General features: G+C 40.7%; 1 protein-coding gene and 1 long non-coding RNA gene across 3 annotated transcripts; both read left to right on the top strand.

Moving 5' to 3' along the window:
• Positions 1-8,226: 8,226 nt before the first annotated feature.
• Positions 8,227-10,771, top strand: LOC141361628 (uncharacterized). Of its 2 annotated transcripts, XM_073863189.1 has the most exons (3): positions 8,227-8,551; positions 8,624-8,681; positions 8,752-10,771. In XM_073863189.1, exon 3 carries the CDS (start codon positions 9,547-9,549, stop codon positions 10,591-10,593), a length of 1,047 nt encoding a protein of 348 aa, XP_073719290.1. In that variant the 5' UTR covers positions 8,227-8,551; positions 8,624-8,681; positions 8,752-9,546; the 3' UTR covers positions 10,594-10,771. The 2 variants fall into 2 exon arrangements, with proteins under 2 accessions (XP_073719290.1, XP_073719289.1); XM_073863188.1 differs by having other exon boundaries at positions 8,535-8,551; positions 8,624-10,771.
• Positions 10,772-14,539: 3,768 nt separating this feature from the next.
• Positions 14,540-16,001, top strand: LOC129437385 (uncharacterized). The gene is made up of 3 exons (XR_008642258.2): positions 14,540-14,936; positions 15,171-15,225; positions 15,298-16,001. It is a non-coding gene; the product is annotated as an uncharacterized lncRNA (long non-coding RNA).
• Positions 16,002-16,683: the final 682 nt, after the last annotated feature.

The raw sequence follows: 16,683 nt of genomic DNA, 5'->3' as shown, positions 1-16,683 counted from the left end.
GATGAAGAGATTAGGAGCACCAAGAATTTCATGTCTGTAACCAGTTCCACCTAAGAGTCAAATTTGGGTTAGCAACACCACCTGAGGTTTAATTGTTTTACAGTGTCTCTTCATTAATAAACTTAAAGTTTATTATATTCCAGCTGTACTACAATTGTGAAAGAAGGGGGTGTAAGTGTTTAGTGACAGAACATGAACTGGACATTTTAACTACTATTTCAAAGTTTCAACGTATTTCTTAAGAATATTAATACAATTTACAATGCTTTTGAAGTGTTCGTGATGATAAGGGTTTTATTTATTTATGTAGGCTATTTATTAGGTTGGTTTGGGGCCCCCCTAATTTGACCGCTGGTGGGGGGCCCCAGGCGGCCGCCTACCTATGCCTCTATTGGCGCTTTTCCATTGCATAGTACCCCACGGTTTGGTTTAGTTTGGGTCGGGTCAGCTTACTTTTGGGAGCTTTTCCATTGGGATCACTTCGTAGTACCCGATACTTTTTTTCGTACCACCTCGGTTGGGGTTCCAAGCGACCCGAGCTGATACCAAACGTGACGCGTAAACACTGTAGTTCACTGATTGGTCTGAGAGAATCGTCATCGGCGCCGTCATCCTATTATGTAAAATATTAGCTTTAGCTTAAGCTTGCTGCTAGCTTGCGCTGTCTCGAGCAAACATGTTGTCATCTGTGCTCTGTTTTAAGTTTCCAAACACCCTTTTAGCGATTAAAAACATCCACAGGTTGTGAATCAGGAACACATAAAAGTTTTTTCCAGACTTGCAGTTTGTGGCGGCACATTCGCGACGTGCACGTCAGTATTATTTATGCTTTAATGCAACTTCATTGAGGCTCAGCGGAGCGCCGTCGACAGACGCCACGGGTGTTTGAACAGAAACTGTTATGTGAGACAGAGGTAATTATAAACGCGATGTGCAAAGTAAACTTCTATTTGTGGTGGCCAATTTTAATTTTGTGGCGGCACATTCGCGACGTGCACGTCAGTATTATTTATGCTTTAATGCAACTTCATTGAGGCTCAGCGGAGCCGTCGACTGACGCCACGGGTGTTTGAACAGAAACTGTCATGTGAGACATAGGTAGTTATAAACGCGATGTGCAAAGTAAACATCTATTTGTGGTGGCCAATTTTAATTTTGTGGCGGACTGATAAATAAATAAATGTATGGGAATGTACAAGGACGCTCTCTCTTGTATGATGTCACAGCCGTATGCAGCGCAAATATAACGACACGCCTATAATTCCTCCCACTGCGAAGTGATACTAAACTCAATGGAAAAGCTAACCACGCCAAAGTGAGGTGAGCTGACCCGACCCAAACCAAACCAAACCGCGGGGCACCACGCAATGGAAAAGCGCCATATGGTAAGACCGCCTCTGCATAGGCCAGCTGTTGCTCCCCACGTGCATCAATGAACCTTGGCAGCCCATGACCCTGTTGTCGGTTTACCACTTTTCCTTCCTTGGACCACTTTTGATAGATACTGACCACTGCAGACCAGGAACAGCCCACAGGAGCTGCAGTTTTGGAGATGCTCTGACCGATTCATCTAGCCATCACAATTTGGCCCTTGTCAAAGTAGCATAGATCCTTACATTCTTCCTGCTTCTAACACATCATCTTTGAGGACAACTTTGAGCAGGAAAAATGGGCCAGGGTAAGAATCTGTGTGACTTTGACAAGGGCCCAATTGTGATGGCTAGACGAATGGGTCAGAGCATCTCCAAAACTGCAGCTCTTGTGGGGTGTTCCCGGTATGCAGTGGATCAGTACCTATCAAAAGTGATGAACCGGTGACACAGGGCCAAGGCTCATTGAGCGAAGACGAGTTACTATAGATGAAATTGCTGAGGAGGTGAATGATGGTTTTGGTGGACGGATCTGGTGGAGTCCATGCCTTGACGGGTCAGGGCTGTTTTGGTGGCGAGGGGGGGACCTACACAGCAGGCACGTGCACACATAGACATCAAAGGCAGCTTGAGCACCTGCCCTTTTTATTCCTGAAGAGAAAGTGCCCTTTTTTTCTGGGGTGCTTTTTTATTTTTTAAAAATAATATGATCTTTATTCACAACTGATGTATGTCTGTTTCTTGTGTTTTTTTACTTATTACTTATTTAATTTAATCTGAATTTATTCAGGAATCATTTAAATGAGATTTAAACTCTTATAAAAAGAAAAATAGCGCTATTTGTGGTACACAAACGGTTAACAGATGAGTCCCGCCTCCAAAACTCACATTGCTAATATGATTGGCTTTACCTTTCCTTAGTCCCGCCTCTCTAACCTACTTCGCTTTATGATTGGTTGTCTATACAGTACTCGAGTATCGTAGGCTGCATTTGCACTTGTAAGAAGCCAAAGCTCAGCCTGAACGAGACGCGATGTGCATGATTAGGCAGCAGCAGGCTACCGGTAAGTGTGTGAGGAAGCATTTTTATATTAACAGTTTGATGCACAAAATATGGGACACGTTGTTACACATAACGATTCAGGGACATTGTTTTCCACGACAATCCCATATTAAGCTGAAGAGTTGCAAACTTGTAACCGTATAGTGTATGTAAGTAACCTGGTAATACCATCCTCTGCTATTTTGCTTCGCTTCATAGACAGAGTCTGGCTGGGCATAATTGACAATCGTTTTCCTTCTCGTGGGAGGGGCTTGTTTGAAGTTTAAAATCATTGGTCTAAACGTAAGCCAATCACACATAACATTTGGATACGATGTGCTTTATGCGCCGGATCAGCCGCATCGAATCTCTGCTGTAAAATACACGTATGATGTGAAACCAACCCATCGAGCGAAATACCAGAGTTAACATGGCTATGAACGACTTTAGCAGATTATGTAAAGTAAATCGGGCCAGAGCTAGTTGAACACTATCCTTACGGTGGCTTTCCACTCACGTCTAACGGGAGGAACACCCCTCTCTCCTCTCAAACTCTTCCACCAGACAACCATAACCATATGTAAATTAAATCTTCCTACCTTATTTTCTGGTTAATCAGGAATGTCACCAAAGAATGCTTGCCCACGCGTCCTCCACCATTAACTGTGAACAATATAATTCCCTTCCATGATTTCTCGATCGTTGTGCACGTCAAGCTGTGCTGCACACAGTTTCTCGCTGACGATCGGTAAAGTTGATAAATTAAACTTTTCCAAAAACTTGTCGGGAGTAGGGCAACAACATAATCTCCATTCAAATGTTTAACAAACACTTTTCTTGTTCGGGTTTAAGTTGGCAAGTGCCGGTTCTCCACAACAGAGCAAATAGCTTTCTGTGTCTCCATGTCCACAACAACCGTGATTCGGCGTTTAGCGTCTACGTCACGGCTCTCAGCCCGCCCTCTGTTCGTTGATTGGACGGTCGTTTTGAGACCGGGGGAAAACGGTTTGAATGGGAGGTATCTCAGACTGAGTACAGAAGCGTAATGAAATTTAGCGGAAGTACGAAGTCTGACGTAGTCAGGCTAGTATGTAAGCACACTGCTCATAAAATAATAAAGCACAAACAATAAAATAATTGCTAACTGCAGTAGTAAGCTTTTTTTGCATTTTTTTTGTAATGGCTGTTAAATAAGTAGCCTATAATGTGTTATACTGGAGTGCTGGAGTAGATTGGGAAGAAATCTGATGGTTTAGTATTTTACTTGCCCAGTCTGAATTTTCACTGACATCACAAAAAAGTAAAATATAAACTACAAATAAAATAGGCCTAATCTATATTTGTTGTTTCTGACATGTGTAACTCTAATAAATATGAAATCTAAGATAGATTAAAGGTGCCAAAGAATGTATTGCCATAATATGTTAAATTGTTCTTTGACAATAACATAGAAGGTATGTGGCTTTATGAAGTGCAAAAATTATCCAGAAAGTTTTTACATGTCTATTTACAACCCTATAATTTGTTATTTGAATTAAATGGTCTATTTTGCCCTATTTAAAAGGGTTATGAATAATAATGTTGAGCTCTGCTCTGATTGGCTTTGCTCTGAGGCTCATGCCAGAAGCTCACATTAGTAAACAGACCTTATATGTTGAGCCCTTATCAGACAAAAATACAGATTTTGAGTAACAACTAATTGTTAACTAATAGAACTTCAGCTAAACGTTAGCATATAGCATTTATTGGCATGTAGCGCTAACTCAGGAGTCACAACTTTGTTTTTAGCATTTTAACCAATTTGTAATTAATGTGTAATGTAATGTTTTCATGTAATGTATATATACTTTTTTGTTTAAAAAAAGAAAAAAAAATACATAATTATGAAAAGTGCCCTTTATTTCACTTGAGCCCCTGCCCCTCAAAATGTCTGTGCACGTCCCTGCTACACAATATTAGGCAGGTGGTCATAATATTATGGCTGATCAGTGTATGACTTTCACCAGTTTAACAGCTAAATTGTTTTCACAATTACTTGCATGTACTAGAAACGGAAATGTGAATGTGGGCAATAACACGTTACATAACTACATCTAAATGTAAAATACTTTTCCATGACTCATTATTACTATTTACACCCTCCTTGAACACGTGGATTGGGTGAAAATGACTATGTAATACAAAATAAACAAAAAAGAAACGAAGAAATGCTTTACTGGATAGAAAAAAGGGAGTTTTTATGAGATGTGTTTTGATGTCCAGTCCCACTAAATAACCCTGGAATGTTTTATGTTTAACAAAAACCTCACCTATCACAGCAAAAGTGTCTGTGCAATAAATACAAAAGAATGGATTTAGGTATTGATATTAGACATATGCTATACCAACAATTTTTCACAAACATTTTTTTGCAATCTTCCCTTGTTGTTAGCAGTGTTATTACAGTTTTTCTCAGTCGCTTTGGTACATTTCTCGAATCATACTCACAATTTGCAAAACAGTAAGTGCATTTCTCAAAACAATTTGTACAAATAGTAAAACATCATGGATAACCTGCAAAAGCCACTCTTTTACTCAAAATACTTAGTTCATCTCTCAAAATTAAATACCTGTGTCAATGAACATGTCAGTGCCATCAGAATGACAAGTCCTTGTTTTATTGTGTACGGATAAGACAGTCAAATTGTTTAGTCATTTTGTCAATATAACAGTTTACTCTAAAGTGATGTTCTGATGTAAACTATGACTAAAGTTTTGACGACAAGTATTGTAAATTGTAAGTTACACCGCTTAGTGTAAGTTATGTAGGAGTTTGATTGCAAGAGACTGGACAAGATTTACATTTACGCTTTTACTGTTTGTACTGCAATTCGTTGAAAGACCATGTCATTGCCATACAGAAAGATAAAGACAGCACTGCAAGCACTGCATAGCATAAAGAGAAAAAAAAAACAAAAGTAGAAATGTGAACATGATAGATGTCTGAAAGATGTCTAACCATAGCCCAAGAATAGATGATGCATATACTTTTAGAACATGTAAAAGAAATGAAAGCAAACACCTTGAACCATGGCCGTAGCCAGGGTTTGAAAATTACCGAGGTCCACGGTGGGGTGTTAAGGGTTAACAAATGCTATCCCAGGTGGAAAAAGTGCACTTTAATAAAATACACTTTTAAGTACACTTAGTAAATGTACTATTTTTGTGCACTCCTTTTGAGGCTTATATATCACATTGTTTTTGGTACTTCTTAAAATTAAGTGAAGAATATCTAAAGGGCTTTTCACACCTGAAATTGTTAACCCTGGGTTATTCTTAACCCAGGGTTAACGGAATCCTGGGTTATTTTTTTCATGTTTCACACTGTTCAAACTTAACCAGGGGTTAAGAGATAACCCTGGGTATTCATAATTTGACGTTTCACACTGTGCATTCCTAAACCCTGGGTCAGGAGTCTCCAACCCAGTTTCAACACACCTGTCTGTAATTATCAAGCCTTGATTAGCTACTTCAGCTGTGTTTAATTAGGGTCATAACATTCTAACCCTGCTTCGTTTCACACTGCATGCGTTTGGCACCACAATGTGGGGTTAACACCACAAATGCGGTGCTAACCATGCTCCAGAGCAGGGTTTCATAACCCTGGGTAAAAAGCGGTGCTAACACCGCTTTCAAATTACAGGTGTGAAACGCTCCTTAACCCAGGGTTAAAAGCGGAGTTTAGAATGAAGATAACCCAGGGTTAAGCGCAGTGTGAAAACCCCTTAAGTGTTATTTTGAGATATCATTTATTTCAATAAAATCTAGTTGGTACTGGTATTCTTACTTTTTCAGGTTAACTGAAGTACTGCTCAAGTAGAACTTTACTTTTAATAAGTATATTTGTAGCATAACTTTACATAACTTACAAATGTACTTGCTAGTATTTAAGTGGTTTAAGTACATTGAAGCATATTTTTACCTGGGATCTAAAATATTCTGTTTTAACCTTTTTACACTTTGGGTAAACACTCTCTGTTTTGGAGGATGGACTGGGACTGCTGGATTATTTATTACTTTTTCATGCAACAATGTTTATTTTTGTGATCATTTTAATAAGCAATATTATATAACAAAAATGTTACAAGATTTTAAACAAGAACTACTTGTTTAGTGCTCTTATTGTTTTCAGCATGACTTCGTTAAAGGTTAACTTCTAAATTAAATTAAATAACAGAATTGTTAATGCTTATGTTTTGTTGAGATTAGCTTTACCGTTTTACACTACGTGTTTTAACATATTTGGCATATTTTATTTAAACCCAATTCTTCTACGTCTTTGTACCAGAGTTATTTTCTGTTTTTCGATAGTGTTGTTGATACTGTTGATACTCTTACAGACACAATTATGATGATTACTGCTTTTCTCTTACCGGATGTAGTATCAGCAATAACCTGCTCACGCTGAATGATGCGTCTTATTTCATAACTTTCAGTTTCCATGTTACCAGATATTACAGTTGTTCTCAGTCGCTTTGGTACATTTCTCAGATCAGAATTGAAATTCTCAAAACTGCTTGTTCAATTCTCACATCATTGTGTCACTTTTGCACATCAAAAAAGCAGTTTCTCATTTCTTTGAACAAGTTGCAAATGCTTTGGTACATCCATGCAAATGATTATGTACAATTCTCTGCTTTTTCCTACATTATCAGTTGCTTATGTCATGTTGATCAAAATGTATTATAATGGGTCTCTGTTGAATAGTCTCACCCCCCACAACATTTAGGCATCAGTTCATAGTATAAGTCTTTACATGCAAAATGGTTGAACATGTTGTCAAAATAAAGGATAAGGTCAAACATATTTTTATACATTTCCATTAGACATTTTTTCTAAATCTGTCCTGAATTGGTAAATTGCTCCTATATGTGAATCTTGACTTTCTCTAAAAGACAGGAACGTCCCCAGCAAGCAAAAACCGAGACGTTGAAATGACTGCTAACTATTGACCCAATATAGTCTGGCTATGAGTAACCCACTTCTACCCTAAATAACCTTGAATTTGATTACATGCCATTTTTGCCAAAAGAACTAGAAGATGTATGATATTCCAACATGTAAGCAAAGTGTGTTCAAGGTGTTTGCTTTCATTTCTTTTACATGTTCTAAAAGTATATGCATCATCTATTCTTGGGCTATGGTAAGACATCTTTTAGACATCTATCATGTTCACATTTCTACTTTTGTTTTTTTTCTCTTTATGCTATGCAGTGCTTGCAGCGCTGTCTTTATCTTTCTTTATGGCAATGACATGGGCTGCGTTTCCCGATAACGTTCTCCCTTAGCGCGCTACGAAGACTCTTAAGTTAAACCTTAACTACAGGTTTACCTTTTCTAGGCGTGTTTCCCGAACTGTACCTTAGCGGGTTTCTTAAGGTATACTTTCTTACGTACGACGTTACCAGGTGCTGTCCATGGCGATGGTGCTGAATAGGTTGATATCGATTGCTCGACAATCAATTGTTCACTTTATGTAATAGGTACTTCGCTGCATTACGAGAGAGCGGTGTTATTTATTAAAGAAACATTTCAGAAATAGTTCAAGTTACATTTATTAGGAATATCTGGTAAAAATATTTCAAATTGCAAACAACTAAATATAAACCTTGTGTAACAAGGTAGCAAGAAAGAAGGGCGGGGGAATGTGAAAGCGATCTCTAATCCCAGTACAGATTGATAATAAGCCGCACTTATTTAAAGGACAGGCGAAGGCGCAGGGCAGCTGGGGTCCTGTTAGCATTTGCATGTTGCTCAGCTTGTGGCCGTGTGGGATCGGGAGTCCCCGTGTATCTTTCTATGTATGAGACGGTAAGCGTTTATTACGGATACTGTTTAATTGCCCTTTTAGGTATGTGTGTTGGATGTATGCTTATCTGGTTTAAAAGTGCCCGGATAGGGGTTTTTGGTTACTTACCTGTGTGAATGCAAGTTCTGGTGTGGATGTAGCCATTAGTATTATGATAAAGCGTAGGCATCTGTGAATGAATGCACCATATCGGATGAATTTGTACAAGTGGTGATGAGTATTTTATTGTGTCTTAGAATGTGATAGTTTGAAGCTCAGGACCATCGTGTATATGAATTTTGCTCTGCTAAGGTATGTTTTGTTTATTTCTTTTGTTTGTGTTATTGGGATGTTTTATGTATGAAAATGATTTATTTCATGTAGAATGTGGGTGTTTGATGTTCTGGACCGTCAGGTGTCTGGTTGGTTTCGCCCTGTTAAGGTATGTTTATTTTTTAGTTTTGTTTATTTGAATGTGACTAGCACTCATGAAATTATCTATTTTGTTATAGGTTGTTGGATGATAGTGACTAGTCGCTGTTCTCTTTAGTTTTTTTGTTATTTACTTTACTTATAAAACTGACTGCTCCCAGTTATGAATGTTTGTTAATTCCCTAGCCAGCTTGTGTTTTGTTTTCTTTTGAATCATTTAGGTTGAGTTATTTGGTTTGATTGCTGGCTAGGGGATTTTATTATTTTCTTTTTTCTTCCTTTTTATAAGTGTATTTTTTGGGTTTTCCCCTTATACCCTTTGGTTATACCTCTCGGGTAGCTTCCCACCATTTTATGTGGGTAATCCGTGGCAGGGATATATAAGAGCCATAATGTATTTGTGCCTCATGGTGTGGTATATTGATTTGATTTGAGTGGGTATCACTAATGATTTATGGTGGCTTTATCTGGTTAAGGTTGCTGTGGTTTGAAGTGTGCAGTGTAATTACTCCTCCCTGTGGTAATCTCTACTATTCCTTGCCCGTTGATGTATACCCGCTGACGGTGGCTACCCTTGTGGGCTGTTTCCGGTCCGGGTGGATGACCCAATTTATTTTAATACTTTGTTAAATAAAGTATAATGTATTTTTCTACTATTTTATGCTTGCTGTAGTGACTTTTTGTATGCATCTCCATTCAGCTCCATTAGGGGTGCTACACTTTGGCGTAGTCGGCAGGATTGATTATTTTGTGTTTTGGGGAGCAGTTCAGTTGTTCTTTTGTTGTTTTTTTTTGTTTTGAACCTAGAGAACAGCGGCTAGAAGGATCAGTCTCTTCTGCATCGTCGTCTGGTGGTCGCTTGGTGCGCTTTCAGAATGGATGACGAGTTGCAACGACTACGGGCCCAAGTGGAGCAGCTTACGTTGGAAAATCAAAGACTTTTGGGCCCAAGTCAAGGCGGGGATGCAGGGGAGGGACAAGCTAGTGGGGGGGAGGGACAAGCTAGTGGGGGGGAGGTTGCCTCCTCCCGTAGAGAACAAGCTGTGTATCTTCCCAGAGAACGTAAATGTCCCAAGTTTTCTGGATCTTCAGTCGCCGGGGCACTGTCTGTGGAAGAATGGATTGAGGAGGCTCAGAGTTGTATCAGGTCAAGGTACATGTCTGAATGGGATAAAGCTCTCTTTCTTTTTGATCACTTAGAAGGGGAGGCCCGTAATGAAATTAAATATCGGCCTCGGGGGGTAAGGGAAAATTCACAACAAATCTTTGATGTTTTAAAAGAAGTGTATGGATGTTCAAAATCATATGTGTATTGGCAGCAAAAGTTTTTTGATCGGAAGCAGAGGGATGGGGAGTCATTATATGAGTTTTCACATGCCCTTTTGGCTTTAATGGAAAGGGTGGAGCAGTGCAAGCCAGGTGCTATACCCAATACCGAGACTGTTGTGAGAGATCAATTTTGTGAAAATGTGCGTGACCATATGCTTCGCAGGGAGCTGAAAAAGCTGGTACGAAGTAGCGAGACTATGTCGCTCTTAGAGATACGACAGGAGGCCATTCAGTGGGTTGATGAAGGACAACCTAACAGAGATAAGCAGGTACGCCCTACCCCATATACTTATGAGACGCATGTTACACCTAGTTGTGAAGCCCTTTGTGTTCAGCCTCCTACAGAGCTGACAGAACTTAAGAATATAGTCCTGAAACAACAAGCGCAGTTGGATTTGTTGGTGAAGCACCTGGCTCCTGCTGCTAATAAACCTTCTGGTCAGAATAACCGATTTAAACGTGCACCTGATGGTAGACCAATCTGTATTAAATGTAATCGACCTGGGCATATTGCTCGCTACTGTAATACTGTTCTTGATACTCTTGAGGGGGAACTAGTTCGAGAACCCTCTAGGTTGCCGGAAAACTTGTAACCCCCAGCGTATTGAGCCATACGCTGGGAGGGAAGGTAGAGGGCTCCTGTGCAGATTCTTCTGTTTACGATCGGTTAGTAGGACCATGTCCTGCTTTAAGTGTGAAGATGGATAATGTAAATGTCCCATGTCTATTGGACACCGGTTCTATGGTCACAACAGTGACCGAGAGTTTTTTCAATAAATATCTTTCTCATATAAAAAAGCAGGATTGTGAGTGGCTTGGGTTAAAAGCTGCTAATGGACTTGATATCCCTTATATAGGTTATGTGGAATTAGATGTGAATGTTTTAAATCAGTGCATTCCAAGACGGGGTATCTTGATTGTAAAAGATCCTATAAATGCAACATTACAAACTCGTAAGATGATCACTCCAGGTATTTTGGGGATGAATGTTCTGAGAGAGTGTTATCAGAGTCTTTTTGATCAATATGGGGCTAGTTTATTCCGGACCCCGCTAATACAATCGGCCACTCCAGGGTTTCGGCGTGCACTTCGGCAGTGCGAGAAAACTGAGGCGGTTCTTAATTCAACAACTGCATTTAAGGTAAAAGTTTTAGGAGATCATCCTGTTTGTATTGCTGCTGGAACTCTTTCTATGGTACCTGTGACATGCCCCCAGCTCCCCTTAGTAGAATTTTTGTTAGAGCCTTTGGGCCCAGAGGAGGGTACACTCCCTGAGGGGTTACTTGTTTCTCCAGCCCTTCTACAAGCAGAGTATGGTACATTATATGCTCCTATTACTAATGTTAGTTCTTTGGATGTTTGGCTTTTTCCACGGAGAGTAGTCGGTACAGTACAGGTGGCTTCAGTGGAGGTAGAGGCCCCAGACTCTCTGGCCTTTTCGGTTAATCAGACTACCTCAGAACGTGTGGCTTTTATAGCCACTCAACAGGTTTCGATAGACAACACTGTAGAAAGCTTGAAGTTTCCTTCATTTGAAGGGTTAACCGAAGAACAAGTTATGCAAGCAAAGGCTCTGCTTCTTAAGTACTCTCATTTGTTTTCTAAAGAAGAGGGAGACATAGGGTGTACTGAGCTGATTGTCCATGAGATTCCATTACAGGATGATATTCCTGTTCGCCAGCCTTACCGTCGCCTTCCTCCATCACAGTATGAGTTAGTAAAAAAACACATTAAACAGCTGTTGGATAGTCAAATTGTTAGGGAAAGTAGTAGTCCTTACTCTTCCCCTATTGTTGTTGTGACTAAGAAAGATGGAAGTATACGGTTGTGTGTTGACTACAGGCAACTAAATGCAAAAACACGTAAGGATGCCTACCCACTTCCTAGAATTGAGGAGTCACTGGACGCATTGTCAGGTGCAAAGTGGTTTTCCAATCTCGACTTAGCCAGTGGCTATAATCAGGTGCCAGTCGCGGAGAAAGATAGGTTCAAAACAGCCTTTTGTACACCTTTTGGCCTATTTGAATTTAACCGTATGCCATTTGGTCTCTGTAATGCGCCCGGTACATTTCAGCGCTTGATGGAGCGCATGTTTGGTGACCAGCGGTACCATTCAGTGTTGCTTTATCTTGACGACGTGGTTGTGTTTTCCTCTTCTATTAGTCAGCATCTGGTTCGATTGGAGGAGGTGTTTTCCCGACTTGAACGACAAGGGTTGAAAATCAAGTTGTCTAAGTGTAATTTTTTTCAGGAACAGGTTAAGTACCTGGGGCACGTGGTGTCTGCTCAGGGAGTGGCAACCGATCCCGATAAGGTGAGGGTGGTACGGGAGTGGAGACGCCCTACGCATTTGGCAGAATTACGATCGTTTCTCGGGTTTGCCAGTTATTACCGTCGCTTTGTTAAGGGCTTTGCTTCTTTGGCTGCGCCACTGCATCAGCTGGTAAACCGGATGAGTGGGTCTAAACGGAAGGGTAAAACCCCAAAGTTACCACTAGTGTCAGAGTGGAATGAGGTGTGCGAGAATGCCTTTGAATCCCAGAAACAGTGTTTGATTACAGCCCCAGTCCTGGCCTATGCTGACTTCACTAGGCCTTTTGTGTTGGAGGTTGATGCCAGCTATGGAGGGCTGGGAGCTGTACTTTCTCAGGAGCATAATGGAAAACTCAGGCCTATTTCGTATGCCAGTCGGGGTCTGAGGCCCACCGAAAGAAACATGGATAACTATAGCTCCATGAAGCTCGAACTTTTGGCAGTGAAATGGTCAGTAACTGAAAAGTTTCGAGAATACTTATTAGGAAGTAATTTTACGATCTTTACTGATAACAATCCGCTAAGTTATTTGCAGACTGCAAAATTGGGTGCAGTGGAACAGAGGTGGGCTTCTCAATTGGCCTCATTTAATTTCACCATAAAATATCGCCCAGGTCGTAGTAATGGCAATGCAGATGCCCTGTCGAGGCAATATTTAGAGAGGTTTGCGTCTGGGACTGACATTCCGCCGGTTTTGGCGGGGTCTCAGTCTGGAGAGGCATTGCGAGAGGTGGAGTGTGGGGAAGTGGTTGCCCTGGCTGGGCGGAGTGTTGGGGACATTTCCTTACTTCAGGAGATGGACCCAGTGGTTGGTCCAGTGTTAAAGTGTTTTCGTTCTGGATGTCAGCCTAGACCCGAAGAGCGAAATGTGATGTCGGTAGGGAGTAGGGAGTTGTTACGACATTGGGATCGGTTAGTGGAGAAAGGAGGGGCATTACATCGTGTAATACGAATGCCAGGAGAGTGTAAAGAGACCTTCCAGGTTGTGCTTCCCCAGTGTTTGCAGGATGAGGTACTTCAAAGCGTGCATGATGGCCATGGCCATCAAGGCATTGATCGTACCTTTCAGTTGGTTCGTAGTCGGTGCTTTTGGCCAGGCATGACGAAGAGAGTAGAGCAGTGGTGTCAACAATGTGAAAGATGCATTTTAAGTAAGGCAGTGCAACCAAAGATTCGGTCATTTCAGGGTACACTTCAGGCCTTTGCCCCCATGAGGTTTTGGCAATTGATTTCACTGTCTTGGAGCCAGCAAGTGATGGTCGAGAAAATATACTGGTTCTTACAGATGTTTTTTCCAAGTATACTCAAGCTATTGCGACTAGAGATCAGAGAGCTAGTACTGTCGCTCAGATATTGGTGCAGCAGTGGTTTCATCGTTTTGGACCACCAAGTCGAATCCATTCCGATCAAGGGAGGAATTTTGAGAGCATGGTGATTCAGCAGTTGTGTAAAATTTATGGTGTCCAAAAGAGCAGGACCACTCCTTACCACCCTCAGGGAAACGGGCAGTGCGAAAGATTTAATCGCACCCTCCATGATCTGTTGTGGACGCTGCCCCCAGAACAAAAGAGGCACTGGCCCCGTCATCTTTCGCAGGTTGTTTATGCTTATAATACCACTGCCCATCATGTTACCGGTATGACTCCCTATTATCTGATGTTTGGATGTGACCCTAGGCTCCCAGTAGATTTTCTGTTGGGAAGGGGTGTTACAGATGATAATTTGGGTATCACTGAGGACTGGGTGCAGGGTCATCAGGAGAGTTTAAGGGTAGCACATACTCACGTAAGGCAGCAATTGCAAGAGAAAGCAGAGAAGCGGAATAAACCACACAATGAGAAAGTAAATGATAAGGGGTTAGAAGAGGGACAGCTTGTGTACCTGAGGAATCATGCTAGGGGAAGGAGTAAAATTCAGGATTTTTGGGACCCATGTGTTTACAGGGTGGTCAGAGGTCCTTGTGGACAGGGGGCTGTATATTCTGTTAGACCGGTATCAGGAGATGGCCCAGTTAGGACAGTACATCGGTGAGAGTTGAGGAGCGCTATACGAGAATCAAGTATGGATACATCCGACTTGCCAATCGAACCAGATGCTGCTGATTTAGCTTCGAGTTCATCAATAGATGAGGATGAGATGTCCAGGGAGCCTCTTGTGGTGTTGTTGGAAGATCAAGTAGAGTATGTGGATCACCAAGATGAACCAGGGACTAACATTGACCCCGTAGGTGCTAGGGAAGAGGTAGAGCAGCCACAAAGTCCGGCTCCCTTACGGCGGTCAGTTAGGACTTCTGCCGGTTGTCATTCTAATCCCTACAGGTTGCCACGTTCTGTGGTAGCAGAGCAGTCAAATAATAGTGAAGAAAGGTAGGATTTGTGTTTTTGTTTGTCATTGGGGCAATGACAAGAATTCTAGGGGGTGGATTGTAACAAGGTAGCAAGAAAGAAGGGCGGGGGAATGTGAAAGCGATCTCTAATCCCAGTACAGATTGATAATAAGCCGCACTTATTTAAAGGACAGGCGAAGGCGCAGGGCAGCTGGGGTCCTGTTAGCATTTGCCTGTTGCTCAGCTTGTGGCCGTGTGGGATCGGGAGTCCCCGTGTATCTTTCTATGTATGAGACGGTAAGCGTTTATTACGGATACTGTTTAGTTGCCCTTTTAGGTATGTGTGTTGGATGTATGCTTATCTGGTTTAAAAGTGCCCGGATAGGGGTTTTTGGTTACTTACCTGTGTGAATGCAAGTTCTGGTGTGGATGTAGCCATTAGTATTATGATAAAGCGTAGGCATCTGTGAATGAATGCACCATATCGGATGAATTTGTACAAGTGGTGATGAGTATTTTATTGTGTTTTAGAATGTGATAGTTTGAAGCTCAGGACCATCGTGTATATGATTTTTGCTCTGCTAAGGTATGTTTTGTTTATTTCTTTTGTTTGTGTTATTGGGATGTTTTATGTATGAAAATGATTTATTTCATGTAGAATGTGGGTGTTTGATGTTCTGGACCGTCATGTGTCTGGTTGGTTTCGCCCTGTTAAGGTATGTTTATTTTTTAGTTTTGTTTATTTGAATGTGACTAGCACTCATGAAATTATCTATTTTGTTATAGGTTGTTGGATGATAGTGACTAGTCGCTGTTCTCTTTAGTTTTTTTGTTATTTACTTTACTTATAAAACTGACTGCTCCCAGTTATGAATGTTTGTTAATTCCCTAGCCAGCTTGTGTTTTGTTTTCTTTTGAATCATTTAGGTTGAGTTATTTGGTTTGATTGCTGGCTAGGGGATTTTATTATTTTCTTTTTTCTTCCTTTTTATAAGTGTATTTTTTGGGTTTTCCCCTTATACCCTTTGGTTATACCTCTCGGGTAGCTTCCCACCATTTTATGTGGGTAATCCGTGGCAGGGATATATAAGAGCCATAATGTATTTGTGCCTCATGGTGTGGTATATTGATTTGATTTGAGTGGGTATCACTAATGATTTATGGTGGCTTTATCTGGTTAAGGTTGCTGTGGTTTGAAGTGTGCAGTGTAATTACTCCTCCCTGTGGTAATCTTTACTATTCCTTGCCCGTTGATGTATACCCGCTGACGGTGGCTACCCTTGTGGGCTGTTTCCGGTCCGGGTGGATGACCCAATTTATTTTAATACTTTGTTAAATAAAGTATAATGTATTTTTCTACTATTTTATGCTTGCTGTAGTGACTTTTTGTATGCATCTCCATTCAGCTCCATTAGGGGTGCTACACTTGTATATTTTATTTTATATCAAACCCATGCAAAACTCGCAACTTCATGTCCAAAAGTATAATGCATAAACTGCTTCAATGCATCCATTATTCCTTCACCTTAAAGGATAATTTATATTAGGGGTTCCCAATAAATGCGTTGCACAGGGAAATAAGGTGGGTCGTGCAAGTCACCTGGCTTGGCATTACACTTAAAATGTAGAAAAACAAATTGTTGTTCATTAGTTCACGTGTTTATGTGTTTGGACACTGCGCAAGCAGCGCGTTTACAATGCGGATAACGCTTAATGGACGCATTTCTGGAGCCGCGCCTGTCTGTTAACCTTAAATATAACATAAAATATATATTATATGATATATAAATATATAGTATGATTGTTTTAGGTTTAAGCTTTGATTAGTTTTAATGTGGAAAATTTGTTGACCTTATACAAGCAATTATCAAGTGGAGCATTTTCTTTTTAATGTTTATAAAGAATATGGCAGTTGCCTCAAAGTTATAAAACATTAAAAAAACTTCGATGCAAAGTCGAATTAACATCAATAATAATATTTAGGAAAATCAACAATTATGATTTTGTGATGAATGTGCTCCCGAGTGGCATGCAATTTTTTTTA

Source organism: Misgurnus anguillicaudatus, chromosome 24 (genome assembly GCF_027580225.2).
Source record: "Misgurnus anguillicaudatus chromosome 24, ASM2758022v2, whole genome shotgun sequence".
Taxonomy (NCBI): Eukaryota; Metazoa; Chordata; class Actinopteri; order Cypriniformes; family Cobitidae; genus Misgurnus; species Misgurnus anguillicaudatus.
Note: the sequence above shows the minus strand (reverse complement) of the source record. Positions and strands in the feature narration are given on the sequence as shown.

Excerpts from the sequence above, each read along its gene's own strand:
- LOC141361628 (XM_073863189.1), top strand. The coding sequence starts at position 9,547 with ATGGATGACGAGTTGCAACGACTACGGGCCCAAGTGGAGCAGCTTACG.